General features: G+C 41.0%; 1 protein-coding gene across 1 annotated transcript in view; it reads right to left on the bottom strand.

Moving 5' to 3' along the window:
• SNX30 (sorting nexin family member 30) overlaps positions 1–14186 on the bottom strand; it is a 52958-nt gene that overhangs the window by 12928 nt on the left and 25844 nt on the right. Inside the window, exons 3-6 of the mRNA XM_026061568.1 lie at positions 12575–12685; positions 8298–8456; positions 5711–5906; positions 4853–5052 (exon numbers count right to left, since the gene is read on the bottom strand). Of these exons, the coding sequence (XP_025917353.1) occupies positions 4853–5052; positions 5711–5906; positions 8298–8456; positions 12575–12685 (666 nt within the window). The remainder of the gene's footprint in view (positions 1–4852; positions 5053–5710; positions 5907–8297; positions 8457–12574; positions 12686–14186) is intronic.

Below are 14186 nucleotides of genomic sequence, written 5' to 3'. Positions count from 1 at the left end.
TAATAGCAGAGGCTGACTCAGAAAAAGACACCACAGAAGGTAGTAACATCATCCTTTTCATTTACAAAGTCCTTTACAATGAGCAGTTACATTCCCATGTTGAAACAAAGATCAGCATGGTTTTTAGACCAGTTTGGGGGGTTTGGAGTGGGTAGGGGGGGAAAAAAAAGAAAGAAAAGAAAAAACACACCACAGACATGGAGGCTTATGAAAGGCATACTTCACGTGAAAATATTGTGTTGAGTGAGTTTCATGTAGTAAACATTTTACTGACAGATGCTTCTCAGAATAGACAATAAAAGATGCTATCTTTATCCTGTACTGCATCCACAGGCCATATTTTTCTTATAGTTTAGAAATGGCTAACAGAAATTAAGCCTTTTTAAGAATACACTAGTATGGAACAAGCAGTTCTGTGTCTGCAAAAAGTGAATATTAGTCCCATACTGAGTGACTTGTTTCTTCAGTCTTCACAAAGGAAATAACCAGTAATGTCTTCTAACTCTGCTGATGAAAGTTTTTATAAAAGTGCTTAGAGGGAAATTAGGCCAAAACTCACTGCTGAGGCAGCTGTAAATTAGACCTCCTCTTGCAGCCAAATTGACCAGTTCATGCTTCAAGGGTTATTGTTCCTTTCTGTACCCCAGAAGTAATTACCTCACTAGGACAAGAGGAGGTAACTAGTCATTTTAACAGTTTCGGACAAGACTAATAAAAGAGGACTAGTCATGTGGACTGCTGCCTAGAGAAATATCCATTTGAAAGATTAATTAACCAGATCTCAGAGGTCTAGAAGGCAGTCCAGCCAAGATTTGTTTCTTAATTAGTGAATATTAATGTCTGTACACTTTTAATCATCTTTGTCCCTTTTCTCCCTCTTAAGCCAAGGGAAGATCACCGCTGCAGTTCAAAAAAAAAAAAAAAAAAAAAAGTCATTCCACCAGAATGAAGACTACTGCTACTAGATTAGTGGTAAGAGATATTGCATTCAATATTCTTACAAAATTCAGTCCTTGATAAACAAGAACAGCAACCCCCCAAAAAGTTGAAACAGTTTATGTAAGAAAATCAATTTATTATTTATATAAGAAAATAAATCTTCAGTAGTTTAAGCCTCTTTTTTGTCTCCAAAGGGATGTAAGCAAGCAAGATATTAGCCATGCTTGCTTGAAAAACACAATATTCTCATTGGTTTCAGAACCTAAGCAACTAGGCGGAACAGCCCTTATGTGTTTGAGGTTACCAATATAACAAAAGCATGAGTGATATAACAGGTATTTCTACTTGGTACTGCTTCTTGAACTCAAGTCAACTGAAATTTCTTCTCAGAAAAGCAACTGCCTCCAGCAATTGCATTCAGTCTTCATGACCATAGTCAGTACAGTAAGCTAGATCTGTACCCAGATTAGCCAATGATTAACAGGTATCAGTAGACTAAATTCAAAGGGCAGGTGTCCTATTTCTCCCCGAGCACTATGGACCATTAACTATATGCTTCTGAACAGAGGTTTAGATATCTATTAACCACTGACTTGTAAGTGGTGAAAAAGATACTGCTTTTCCTTTTGTCTCATATAAAAGGAAGATTAATGCTTCAGGAGCTTTTCAGAAAAGCTCTGTACTACTAAGTGCTCCCAGACTTACCACAACCCATGCAACACTTCTGCTAGTTAAGGTCTTATTTTATAGAGCAGTAAAGTTTAAAAAAAAGTTGCAGAAGGAAGTTTTAGCTTCCTTTCACATACCACACTTCAGTTAGCTGGGAACAGAACTAAAYCACTAGTCCCAGTGGAGAAAGCAAGATGGGCCTTGCTTCTATGAGACAGGTCCTTCACTATTTTGTATTGAGTTGAGACATTTCACCTTGGCCTATGTCTTTGAAAGAGCCTCGGGAGCTAGCCATGAGCCTCCTTTCTCAAGGTGCAATGCTGTGCTGTTCACACTGTACATAGCTTCCTACTATGGCCAGACCACATGAACGAATCCTTATTTACAGCACTCTTTCTTTAAAGAGACAGTTAACTATTCAAGTTACGGTTGCTTTAAAAATGCATTAGGAGCAATGCTCAAGCACACAGTTGAAGATTGCATGATTTGATAGGCCTTGCTGGTAGTGTCAAGTGTAGAGAGTTCACACAACATTTTAATATCAGCACAAAATTATTTAGAGCAGAGTTTATAATGTGTCTTCCAGTAGAACACTGATGTACCACAAAAATGCTGTACTGCACATTTGCTGATTAGCACCTCCTCTGCACTAGGATTTCACATGTGGTCTGGATATCCCACACATGGCCTCTGTTTTAAAACAYGCCTCTCCCACCCACAACCAGTATGCATTTTAACTCAAGCCCACAGTGCTAGCCTCTTCCAACTTCTGCAGAGCTTTCAAACAAATACACTTGTCAGAGCCAAGAGACAGGGATTCCCTGGAATGACCTAGTATCTATCTCAATCAGAATTATGGGGCTTTTCCTCCCTGCATGCTGGCCCCACCAGGTAGAACAGTGCTCTTCAGCACACTAAAGGGAACATCAGTCACTAAAACAGTGAAAATTATCTTGCACTTCTTGCTCCGAGGGGCATTCATCTAGCTAGTTACTCTACAAATCAAGCTTCCCTACCTACAGGTGGGGTTCAGCTTGCAATAGAAAGAGCTATAAAGGCTGCATTGACCTCCAAGTACCAAAGGTTTACTTTCCATCAAGCGTCCTGTGGAAAAAAATCTTCGTTCTGAAGGATCAAAACATTCTTTAATTTCACAAGCAGGCCTCACAGCAACTGATAATCAGGACTGCACTGCTAGTGAAGAGGACAGCTCTTTCAGTAGAGAGTCTCTTGTACTTGAAGAGTGGCCTCATTTTCAGTTACTTACTGAGTTTTATGGAGCCTGGGAAGATAATGTAGTACCTGCATACTGCAGAAGTGATAACAAATTGACATCCTTCAGCCTAGAGAAATTGAGTTCAGTATGACCTGACAGATTTCAGCTCTGGCACTTGGAAGGGATGGAAAAGGGGGACAGTCTGTCTTGGCTAGCAACAGTTCTTATTCTCATTTCTCAGACAGAGTAAAGCTCATGAGACACCCAAGCCTTACTTGTTACTAACTGCTATTTTGCAGGTGTGATAGATCCAACCAGTTCCACAGCATCAACACAATTGATTAACTCGTAGCCAGTTACCAAGGAATACAGAGGAGGGGGGTAAGTTCTTTAGGCCGCATGAAAGCCAATTCAATAACCTAGAAATTAAGTGAGAAAGCAAGAGTTTCTTGGGCAAAAGAGGTACTTTAGTTAAAGAACATTTAGCCTAGGAAGAACAACTCTGAAGACCTGCAGCAGAGAGACAAAAGACTATCTATAAACTTGGAGACTGCATTTAGTGTCTTTGTTATCATCTGACACTGTCTCACTTGAAGAAAAAGCTTTTCCCCCYTCTACATCTGTGGAAAAGCATCTCCCACTACTCAGTCTGCCACTTTAGTTGCCATCTTCACTAGGCTGTGACATAGGTAGCATCAAAAAACATATGTTCTGGGGTAAAAGCTTTAACCACTACCCTCATGCTCTGCTTATTTGTAACACACACACACACACCTTTTTCCTACAGAATGAGGATAAGTCTGAACACCTTGGGACAAGGCTTCTATCCACAGCTCAGAGCGTGCTAGCAATGCTTGAGTGTTAGCAGTCTTGTAATGGAAATGCATTTGGTTTATGCTGGGGTCAAATGCCATGACTATGAAATGAAGGATTAGTGTCAAGCCTTGTGCAAGAATACTTTGCTTCTCCCAGGGAAGACAGAAGTCATACAACTAACCACACGAAGTTGGGAAGAGAAACCTGCAAATGTTTCAGTTCTTAGTTTGAGAAGTGTAAAAGGACTAAGATTAAGAACATGGAAAAAGTCTACTTTATTCAGACTTCAGGTTCACAAAAAGCTGTTAAATACCTCTAAATGAGTCAAACCGTGACCTTGTAATGGTTCTTCCAAGAGGAAATTCCTCAGGAGGAATTTGCTAGTGCTCTATGTAGGGACTGTACCTACATGCTGTATCATGGATGTGCTGCGAAAAGCTGTTACATCCAGAACTAGAGTTCTTTGTTCCAGCTTTCAATGCTGTTAACTCAGTTATTCTCTTCCTGCTGCAATGAGATTTGCTACCAATGCTCCTTAATTTCATGAGACTAAAAACTGTAATAAAAGCTATTTTAATATTTTTCCATAAACAATAAGATATCATGTTCTTAAACAGATTAATAGTCACAGAGCAACGTCTCTAAAAAGTTACTTGGTATGCAGAGCATGTTAATAACTCAGCATTACACACATCCTGCTGTGGGGGGAGGAGGGGGAACAGTATTTGTCATTTGGACACACGGTTCCAAAAGGAACTATCCAACACTGCTGCATACAAATGACAGCTTACACAGCTGCTAGTGCTGTTTTTTTGCAGGGCCAGGTCATGACCCAATACTCAAGATCTGAGATACACCTGATTTTCTAACAATTCAAAGAGTGCTAGGTAGCCATATGATATCGTCTATAGAATACCACCTGCCACTCCATTAAAGGAGTGACTCACCAATATTTCATATGCACACTAGCTTTACTGACCTTAGCTTGCCTAATCAGCAAGCAGATAGATACTACTACCCAGGTAGTACTCCACTAATAAATACACAGTTTTGACTTGACTATGAAAATGATCCTACTTTAATGTAAAGTATTATTTATTTCCTTCTTCTCCTACCAACAAGCCTTCTCACAACTAGGAAAAAATGAATTGACTGACATATCACCCCATGCAAACACAAGGGCACTTTCTTCTGCCTCAGGGCTCCCTTTACCTTCATTGATTCTGAGTACAATATATACTCCCTAAGCACAGGCAGGAAGTCTTCTGACATGTCTTCGCTGAGTTCTTCAAGAGCTGTGCAGCAGTTCCCAATGCAGGCAGACACCCCTTCCAGTGGCTCCGCCAGTTCAACCTCCAGCCCACCCCAGGTTGAATAAACAGGTCCATATTCTCGTAGTTCCACCAAGTATTCTGCAAAAGCCAAAGGAAAAAAGTAGATTAATAAAGAAAGAGCATGGTACCGAGTTCTGCAAACACTTACAGAGAGCAGGAACCTACTATCAAGCCTGGCAAACATTAACTCTGCTAGGGGTCAAGTCTTGTATTGCATTAGCATCTTAACAGTCAGAGCTCCACAGCTGCATAGGTGACTGGTCCAAGCTACCTCCTGCTTCACTGACTGCTCCTACAAGCCTCCAGTACAGAGACACTTGCAACTGTGCAGGAGACAAAGTCATCTTTTAAACATATGCAAAAGTTGGTTTTGCCAAKACAAGTCCATGAAGATTATCCTCCCATTCTTGTAATTCTATCTGGACTCTTCAAGCTGGAATCTAGACTGTTTTCCAAAAATGACACTTTCCAGAAATGACACTTGCAGTAAGAAAGCAAGTCTGTATAATGACAAAGCTATTTTTGAAGAAATTTAGAGAGTTGAGCCAAGATAAGACATTTTGTGAGCCTTTGGACCTGTTTTAAAACTGCAAGAGCCATAGATTTTACCGTCAGTGTATGTGGCTGGTTACAGGCCAAATTCATGGATGCAAGTTGTCTCAGCTGTGTCATCAACCAGAATAAGATGCAGAGCACTCAGTGTGAAGTATTACGACAGAATACCATATGTCCTTACCCAACTGCTCCTTGATAATCCGCTGTGCTATTCTGTCAATGGTACCAAGCTTTAGAGAGAACGTGTCTAGATACTCTCCAATAGCTGCAAACTCCAGCGGCCGACTTCTTAGTTTGTAGCCTCCTGTGACATATTTGACAGACTCCCCCATCTTTGACAGCAATGCCATTCCYTGCTTTTTGTAAGCATTAAGATCCTGGCAAGGTACCAAAAAAAAAAAAATTAGAAATATTCTACTTGCATATTGGAAGATTAACAAGTGAAGAACACTCTCCAGTCAAGACCAAATGTTGTAAAGACAAAAGATTGTATCTTACATTTAGTCTTGGACTCATGCTCACTTTGTACAAGTTGCACAGCTAAGCACTGTTTCAAGACTAGCTCTAGACAGAGATATTCTATCCAAGAGAATAGCATGAAAGATATTATAAGTGAGCACTAAGCAGCCTCTCTTGGTGCATGGCCAAAATTTCTCTTGTTCCTGTACTGTCACCAGAGATATAGTGATATTAGCGCAGGTTTGTTTCCATGAAGTCTGTTCACGCCATTCATTCACACTATGCTAGAGATGGCATACAAGTCATAGTCCACAATATCAGCAGCACACAAATTCATACGACTTTGATAGCTTAGTACAGAGCTACTCACTGCACTTAGGCACGTCTAGACGCTCAGCAACCTACTCACCTCAGCTGTGTGGCCAGATAGTAGGTGGGGAAAGACAGCATACAGAAAAAGCACATTACAGGGAGACTAGCACAGCTACTCTGCAAGGCAGACTGTAGCTCAGGCTGGTCTGATGTAGCCTGCAGACTAAGCTTAAGTTTTCTTGCTAAGGCTTTACGTGTTTGCACAGACAGACAAACTCCATGAAAGAGTGTGTTTTTTTGTTGTTGTTTGTTGTTTGTTTGCTTTTAATAAAACCATACAGCCTTTAGAGGATTTCATTTTGACAGCACATCAGAAAACAAGGGTTTTAGTTAGCTAAAAAGCCATCCATTTTGCATTTTACTCCTTCCAGCAGAGGTCACTATTCAACACCTCAAAGCAGGCTCAAGAGTTAATGAGTAGGTTTTTCTATTCAGCAGGAAGATTTTCAAACTGAATAGACACGTAGAGATCAAGAACTGATGCATGGTATTATAGACAGACTTAAAAMTTTCAGTGTTTTTTAAAAAAAATTACAACTTCCATCTTCAAAACGTATAGTATACTATTCTTTCCAAGCACTTATGCAAAACAAAGGTAAGTCTGATTAAGAGAAGCAGACAACTTAGCAGCTATTATCATTCTGAAAGATGCTTTTTCTTAAACACAGTGGTTTCTTCATGTTTAGAACAGATGGAAGACGAGCCATCTGTGAGCAGGCATCATATAAAGACCCTTTAGCTCCGCCACTCTTCAAGTGTTCTGGTGTCTTACTGGTCCACATGGGGTACTCAAAGAAACTTTGGTTTCCCTATTCAGCCAGGAGAGGGTCTCATGATTTCCCACAGTAAGTCATTCTGAAATCCTAGTACAACAGAGTAGTATCTCATTGCTGCAGTAAAGCATGTCCAAGCACTAGAGACAGCCAGCAGAACATACCTGCTTTTCTCTGACCACCAGTCCCCACCCAGCCTCTCATTAGAAACTCTGTATACTCAAGGCAAAATCCACCCAGAGCTAAGGATGAAGCCTTTATCACTCATTTGGGGGGGCAGAGGGAGGAGGAAGAGGGGGAAGGGGAGGAAACAAGTAAGAAGCTAAGAAAGTTGCATCACACTTTGACTGATAAAAAGCAGAACGATGCTTTCTGTGCTGAACTATCCAGGGCGCTAATCAACTTCTGCATTTTGGGCTTGCTTCAGCAGCTAAGTTCACCATTGGTGGGGCGGATTGGAGATTGAGTCTCACCCTATCAGCAARAGTAGGGCACTAGTCTGAAGTCAGCTCAAAGTAAGTGTTACATTTGAGTGAGCTAATGTAATGTGACATTGGAGAGAAGTGCTTTTACAGCTCTCCTCATTTATCAGGTCAAACGCAATCCTGACTGCAGGTCCTCCTGGTGTTATTTAAAATGCGATTTGAATGATGGTCAAGGAAAGTTACATAGTTCATGGATACTTTATGCAATAGATGAGCATGAGGTTGGCCAAGAACAAATGAGAACAAAGTCTTCACCCTTAGTTTTGCACAAAAGAGACACCTCCCCCCCTCCTCACCTCCCTTTCATTCTCCCCTAAAAGAGGTTTTTTGTTTTGTTTYGTTTTTTATTTTTAATACAGTCTGTGATTTGCTACATTCTCAGCCTCTCTTGCACCAGAGGAACATGTTCCAGAGACAGGGATTCAAAATAAGCAGGTCTGGGGAACTGAACTCATGAATCTGCAGACCAACCCTCTAATGGATGGGAACCCATATGGTTATGTCACACATGGACAACATGCAGGGTCCCCCAACACCTTTTTGCCATATTAGGGGGAAGTTCTGACCAGCACATGCAGTTTTATTAATGCTGTTTTAACTTCATTTCAAGTAAGATTGCAAGAGGGCTTGTTTTACTGCAGTCCCTGTCAGTGACTGGGTTTGGAAGTTCCTGGCTTACCTTGGCTGTGAGAAACACATTGAAGTGCTCATTAAAAGAAAGCACTGGATGATCAGTGATTCTTTTCAGGAATTTGTCTAGTGCTTTCCTCCTTGTCTCCACAAATTCTTCAGAAAAGCGATCAACAACACCCTTCACCACAAACTTCTCAGGAAGAGGCTGTGAGAAAAGACAGGCAAAAATGTACAAGATTCAGTAGAGCAGACAATTGCTACTGCTACTTGGAAACATACTAGGGAATCAAGCTCCCATATTGATGGTAACTGCACTGCTATGTTTGCTAACAGGTATTATCCATCACAAAGAGGAGGTAAGCCCTGTTCCAAATTACTCTTTAATAAGTCTAGGCTAATCCTAGCCATTTCACTGACTGGCTTCAGCTGAGAACCACAGAAGTGAAACCAGCCATTACTTACACTAAGCATTACCAGTGTAACTGCTTCCTGTGTCCAAGCTGCAGCTCAGAAGACATCTTTAGCAGAGCTACCCACTGTTCACTATGGTAATGCACATACATCTTTAGCTGACATTCAAGCAAAGTTGCTCTATCCAGGGAAATCTGGAAAACCTAATGACTTTACTCATTTCTCTCAGCTCTACCAGTAGATCTGGCTTTGTTCTCTCTGGACAGCATGCACATTAAAACTATTATCAGTTTTAAAATTATGCTTTATTCTTGTTGCCTTACTATCCTAAGAATAAGCAGATTATCTGTCTGGGCAAGTTATGACAGCTATCTTTACTTAATTCAGGAGTCAAGGATCTCCTTCAAGACGTTTGTCAACTGAAATCAGTAACAAAGATCATTCAAAGGAAAGTTATGTACACATGAGCTTTCCCAGAAGACAACCGAGCTAATGTGAGATGTTCATGAAGACAGCATCTCCAAAACAATAAAAAAGCCAGCATAACTTAACTTCAACAAAGCTTGACATTCAGATCTGTTGTTCCAGTTAAATCAGTATAAGTCACATCCTAATTAGACTTCTTTAGAAGAAGAATACTTAGTGTAGTAGACTTCAGGGAGCAACAACCTTGTTTTCCAGTGCTTTGTAAGCTTTAACTGGAACTCTAGAAACCTCAGCACCATATGCAAGAGAAAAAGGACAAGCTGGGAGATTGGTTTAAAAGAATCCCTTTCAGCCAAACACAACCCAGCTGGAACTGCTTGGTGTGCCAGTTTGGCATCAATCACTGGAGTCTGGGCATTTTTCAGACCTACAAAAGGGTATACCTTTATTACAGAGGCTTCTGATATTTAACACTGTTTAAGCTGACTGCATTCAGACAGGCTTCTCTTGCAAAAAGAGTGGTCTTTTACAAAAATTAACAGTGCTCCTGGCATATAAGTACTTCAAACTGTTTCAAAGCATTACAAAACAGTCCTGCCAACATCACCATTAGCCTTTGGCAAAACCCAGCAAATCAGAAACAAGAGTGCATGAAAGCCTCCTAAAAGACTTCTCCTGCCACATAGGCAGGAGGCTTTTGTTGTTTTAGATACTGTAAATAATCCAGCTTGCTCTTCTTACGTGMTTCTTATTCTCATCTTAAATACCAATGTCTATACTTCAACATGCATCTTCTGTAAAGACAGTGGAGAAGAGTTACTAATTTGCCCTCTAAAAGCTTAGAATGAGGCCTTTTATGTTAAATGGGCTCCGAAATACAGGTTTATAAAGCAAGGTTCACTTGCTTCACCACAGAGATAACTAACAAGCAGAGAGGAAGGTGTAGGTACATGCTACATATAATAACTAAGTTCTACTTTCACCACAGTCCAACTTATTTCAGCAAATCTGTAGGCTGCAGGACTACCTGCAAGTCACAGTAGCTGSACACAACAGCTGTGTTTTGGTCGTCTTTTAGAATCAGATAAGAGGAAAAAGATGTATGAGGCAAGAAACCAAAGCAAGTGCTTTTAACAAGTAGGAACTATAACCCTTTACTTCAAGAGGCCTTTGTGATCTATCCCAAGCAATCAATATATACAGCTATCAACTGATAACCCACTTTTACTGCGTGCTACTGCTCTACCTTATGGTCTTCCAGCTTAACAGCCTACTTTTCCCTGCTGTGATATGGGAACGGTAGTGTTCACTGCAGTCAGAAATGTTTTTAGTTATCTAAGCATCACCATCCAAAAGACAAGATCCTTGGCCAAGCTAGGGTTATCTTAGTCTAGACGACAGATCTACCGCTGACCAATTTATACTGTTGCTTGAAAGAACAGATTAAGAGAAGTCTCAGATAGTTAAAAATTCAGTAACCAAAGAGATTAAGAGGAACCCACGTTCAGCTTAGCTTGGACAGCTGTCTCAGTTGAGGCTATCACAGCTCTCTATACTGAAAAGAGCTTCTTTACAGGAAGATTTCAGGCAGTCACTGTACCAAGACAAAGAAAACAATCCCCCTTTAGGCATTTTCTTTGACAGAAGGCCACTAGGCATTACAGTATCTGCAATTACATATACAGGTACTCTTACGCAGGCTCAAAACATCCTTCCAGAATACTCTGAAGTCACACTGCATCTGAAATTGCCATTATCCTCTGTTCCTCACCTACTTTTCAGTAACAAATACATAAAGCATTCAGCAGTCTCCATTGCTATAATGCTGTACGGAGGAGATTAATAGGCAATTCAGTAACTGCTGTGACACAGTATTTGTGCCCAGACGGACTGAGAACTACAGCTCTTTGTACATTTCAGCTGCACTTTCGGGGTTCAGTGTGACACTATGCTTCTAGATTTCCTAGAAGACAGGCACTTGAGACTGCCTTGTTCTGCAGCAGGTTCCTGGTCCACTAAGAGAGTCACTTGCACTAAACTTGCAGTTCAGTGTGCAGGGCCTTCCARGTCATCACGAAGTAGTTCAACTCCCTGGCTGTGAATCACCATCCACTACTAGACTATTAGTTGACTGCCATGCAGCCTTCAGGCAGGAGTGGCCATCTGCTGAAATCTGTAGATTAGCTGGAACTACCCAAGTTACTGAGAAAACAGGGAGGGACAGAAGGAGGAAGAACGCAGGCTGACAAGGTTTATACAGCTACGCTGCATCCCAAGAAACAGATGAATCATTAAGAACAGCAGGAGGCTCTGCAGCATTACAACCATTAAATCATGAAGTCCATGCAAGAGTCTCTACAGTACACCAGATAACAGGTGATGAACACTTGGGAACTGCTTGGCAAGCTCCCACGACACCAGATCACAGGCAGCTTTCCTTTTGTCTGACTTTTAGAAGAAGCTAACAGATGAACCTCATGTCTCTACATTAATCCAGCAAGTTCACCCTTTCTCCTCTCTTCTCCCCACCTCCCATTAAACAGTTTTGTTGCCAAGCAGTAAAGTCACATGATTTTGTGAAGTATTTCTTATGTTTGAGAGACTGAGCCACTTAGAGAACCCACTTAGATGCAAGTTCCAGAGAAGCTAAGGACTTAAGTGTGTCTCTACCCTAGAACAATCTGAAGGAATACTTCTCACATGGCCTAGCCCTTGCTGAGGGAGGGAGGGAGGGAGGAAGAAAGACCTTCCCCTCCCYCATCCCAGACAGACAAGTTAAGGTATCGTAGCAATGTTGCTCGATTTCCCTGCAACTCACCTCCTTTGGGCCTTTTTGAATCTCCTTATTCAGAAAAGCTAAATGGCAATTCTCACAGGTTTCCTACCCTTCACATCTACAGAATGAAAAATAAACTACTGAAGATCAGTATCAATCTCTTCATATCACATAAGGTTGTCAGGCTGTGGCAGAGTATTCTATCTACTCTTATTAGTTAAACCTCTGCCTACTGAAAACATGTGCAATAGCTGCCAAGCCAGAGACTGTAACTTTTGTAACAATCTGTGCTCTTAACTGTTAACACAAATGGTTTTAAATCAACTAGCTTAAGACCAACTCAAAAGGCAACTTTGAATACTGATTGAGACTAAGACTTGYAATACCTGTGTAGCTTTTCATAAGCCTCATAGTCAGAAATCTAAACACAAGAATTGGGCAAATAGGTCAAGCACGTTCTATTTGTGCTACGACAAATGTAATTACTTGCAGCATTTTCATATGAGAGGTTGCCCAGGCTCACCTCTCAGATGTGCCACCCAARAAAAGTCTAAACTTCAAAAATCAGTCAAGAACAGGCAGCTCTTCCCACTCTGCCAGCACTGAATGGAATGCTGTATTTAAAAATAAAGAGCCATATCACCAAAATAGCACCCTTTGAAGACAGATACACAATTGTCCTTAACAGCAGATCCTTGCTTACTACCTACGGGAATGAGATGTGTTGGCTGAGACTCCTCCAACTTGTTCCTCAGCCAGTCAAAGTCTTGGTACCGCCGGCGGACAGAATATTCTGGCAAATCAAATTCTGCTCGTGTGGTCTGGAAAACAAGAACAGAATATATTTAGGGTCCCCTAAGAGTAACAATACACCAAAACTTTTCTTTTCAAAGTTTAGCGCTGAATGAAGCACAGCCATCATCAGCAATGTTGAGGCCAGACAACCTTGCACTGGGACTCCATCCTCATATTGAAGTTCACAGCCAGCACTGGAGACAAATCCTTTAGCCTTTCAAGCAACTGGAAAGCCAGCAGTAAGAAAAATGACTGCTTAGAGCTGATGTGTTCTTAAAGTTCAAGGGTACTTCATCACATGTTCTGCTCAAATAAACTTCCCAAGAGAGGACAAAGTAGCACATACCATGTTAAACTCTTTACAGTTACRCTGTTGAGGGGAAGAAGCTGTATGAAATCTTCATTCCAAGGATGAGCTTATTTTAGCAATCAAGAATTAAAAGCAGAGATTTTTCATGACTTGTTTATTCACGGGGCAGATTAACTGTGGGGGAAGAATGTTTCACCACTGTCCTGTATTCCAAAAACCACAGGTTTATTACACTTTTACAAGGCCAAAAGATTAGGACCTAGCAATGGCTTACATTTGCCAAAGGACTATGTTTACTGATTTCTGAGAGGAAGAAACCAGTCAGTTTACATTAAGTTTGTGTACTGGTATCTGAAAATTGGCATACATTAAGTTAAACCTTGAAGGAAGTTTTCATTCTTTAGGGCCAGGAGCCAAAGTTGTCATTACAAGTTTAAGATAGAAGACAGACATGCAGAGAAACTGTTGGGAAGCGTCTGATCAAGTCCTTGAACAATTTGCAGCTTTGAAAGCTAACTTCATAGGACTGCTTACACAGTATGTACTGCAACTGGCTAAAAGCGCTAATGAAGCACCAACCAGGGGATTCTGTTAAAGCCTCAGACACTGTGATACCCCTAATCAGAATGTAGACTTCCCTCATAATTATGCCTCACTGAGAGGAAAAGCTCAGGGAGAAGCTTAGAGTACTGCACTTAGTTACCTGCAGCATCACCAAGACCATTTTGCAATGAAAATGATGCTGCCATGCCAGAAGACTAGATGTTTACAGCTAAAGTATTGCACTCTTGGGAATGCATCAGCTCTCCTAGCACTGGACTGCTATCAAACCCAGAACTAGGCTTCTTTGTTACTCTCAGCATCTACTCTCCCTGCTAAATTCCAGAAGAGGCTTTCTATTTACTTTCAGACTGATTGCAACTGCCCCACACAGCACTATTTGAAGAGGGACAAGCAAAAGCCTTAAAATGCTTCCTACCTGTTCAGTTATTATCTGGATGGCTCCAACTCTTCAGTTACTCCATGTTACTCTCACCCATCCCCAGTGGGGATCTGTGCATGCCCTATGCCAGCAGTCTCCTTTTAGAGGGAAACCAGCAGCCTTAATATGCTATCTACAGAACAGTACCTCTACCATACTACAAACAGCATGCCAATAAGATATAACCTATGCAATAGTTTGGTTTCTGGAAAAGGAAGGCAGAGACAGAAGGAAA

The sequence above is a fragment of the Apteryx rowi genome, unplaced genomic scaffold, assembly GCF_003343035.1.
Source record: "Apteryx rowi isolate R43461 unplaced genomic scaffold, aptRow1 scaffold_182, whole genome shotgun sequence".
NCBI lineage: Eukaryota > Metazoa > Chordata > Aves > Apterygiformes > Apterygidae > Apteryx > Apteryx rowi.
The sequence above is the reverse complement of the archived record's forward strand: the minus strand, read 5'-3'. Positions and strand labels throughout refer to the sequence as shown.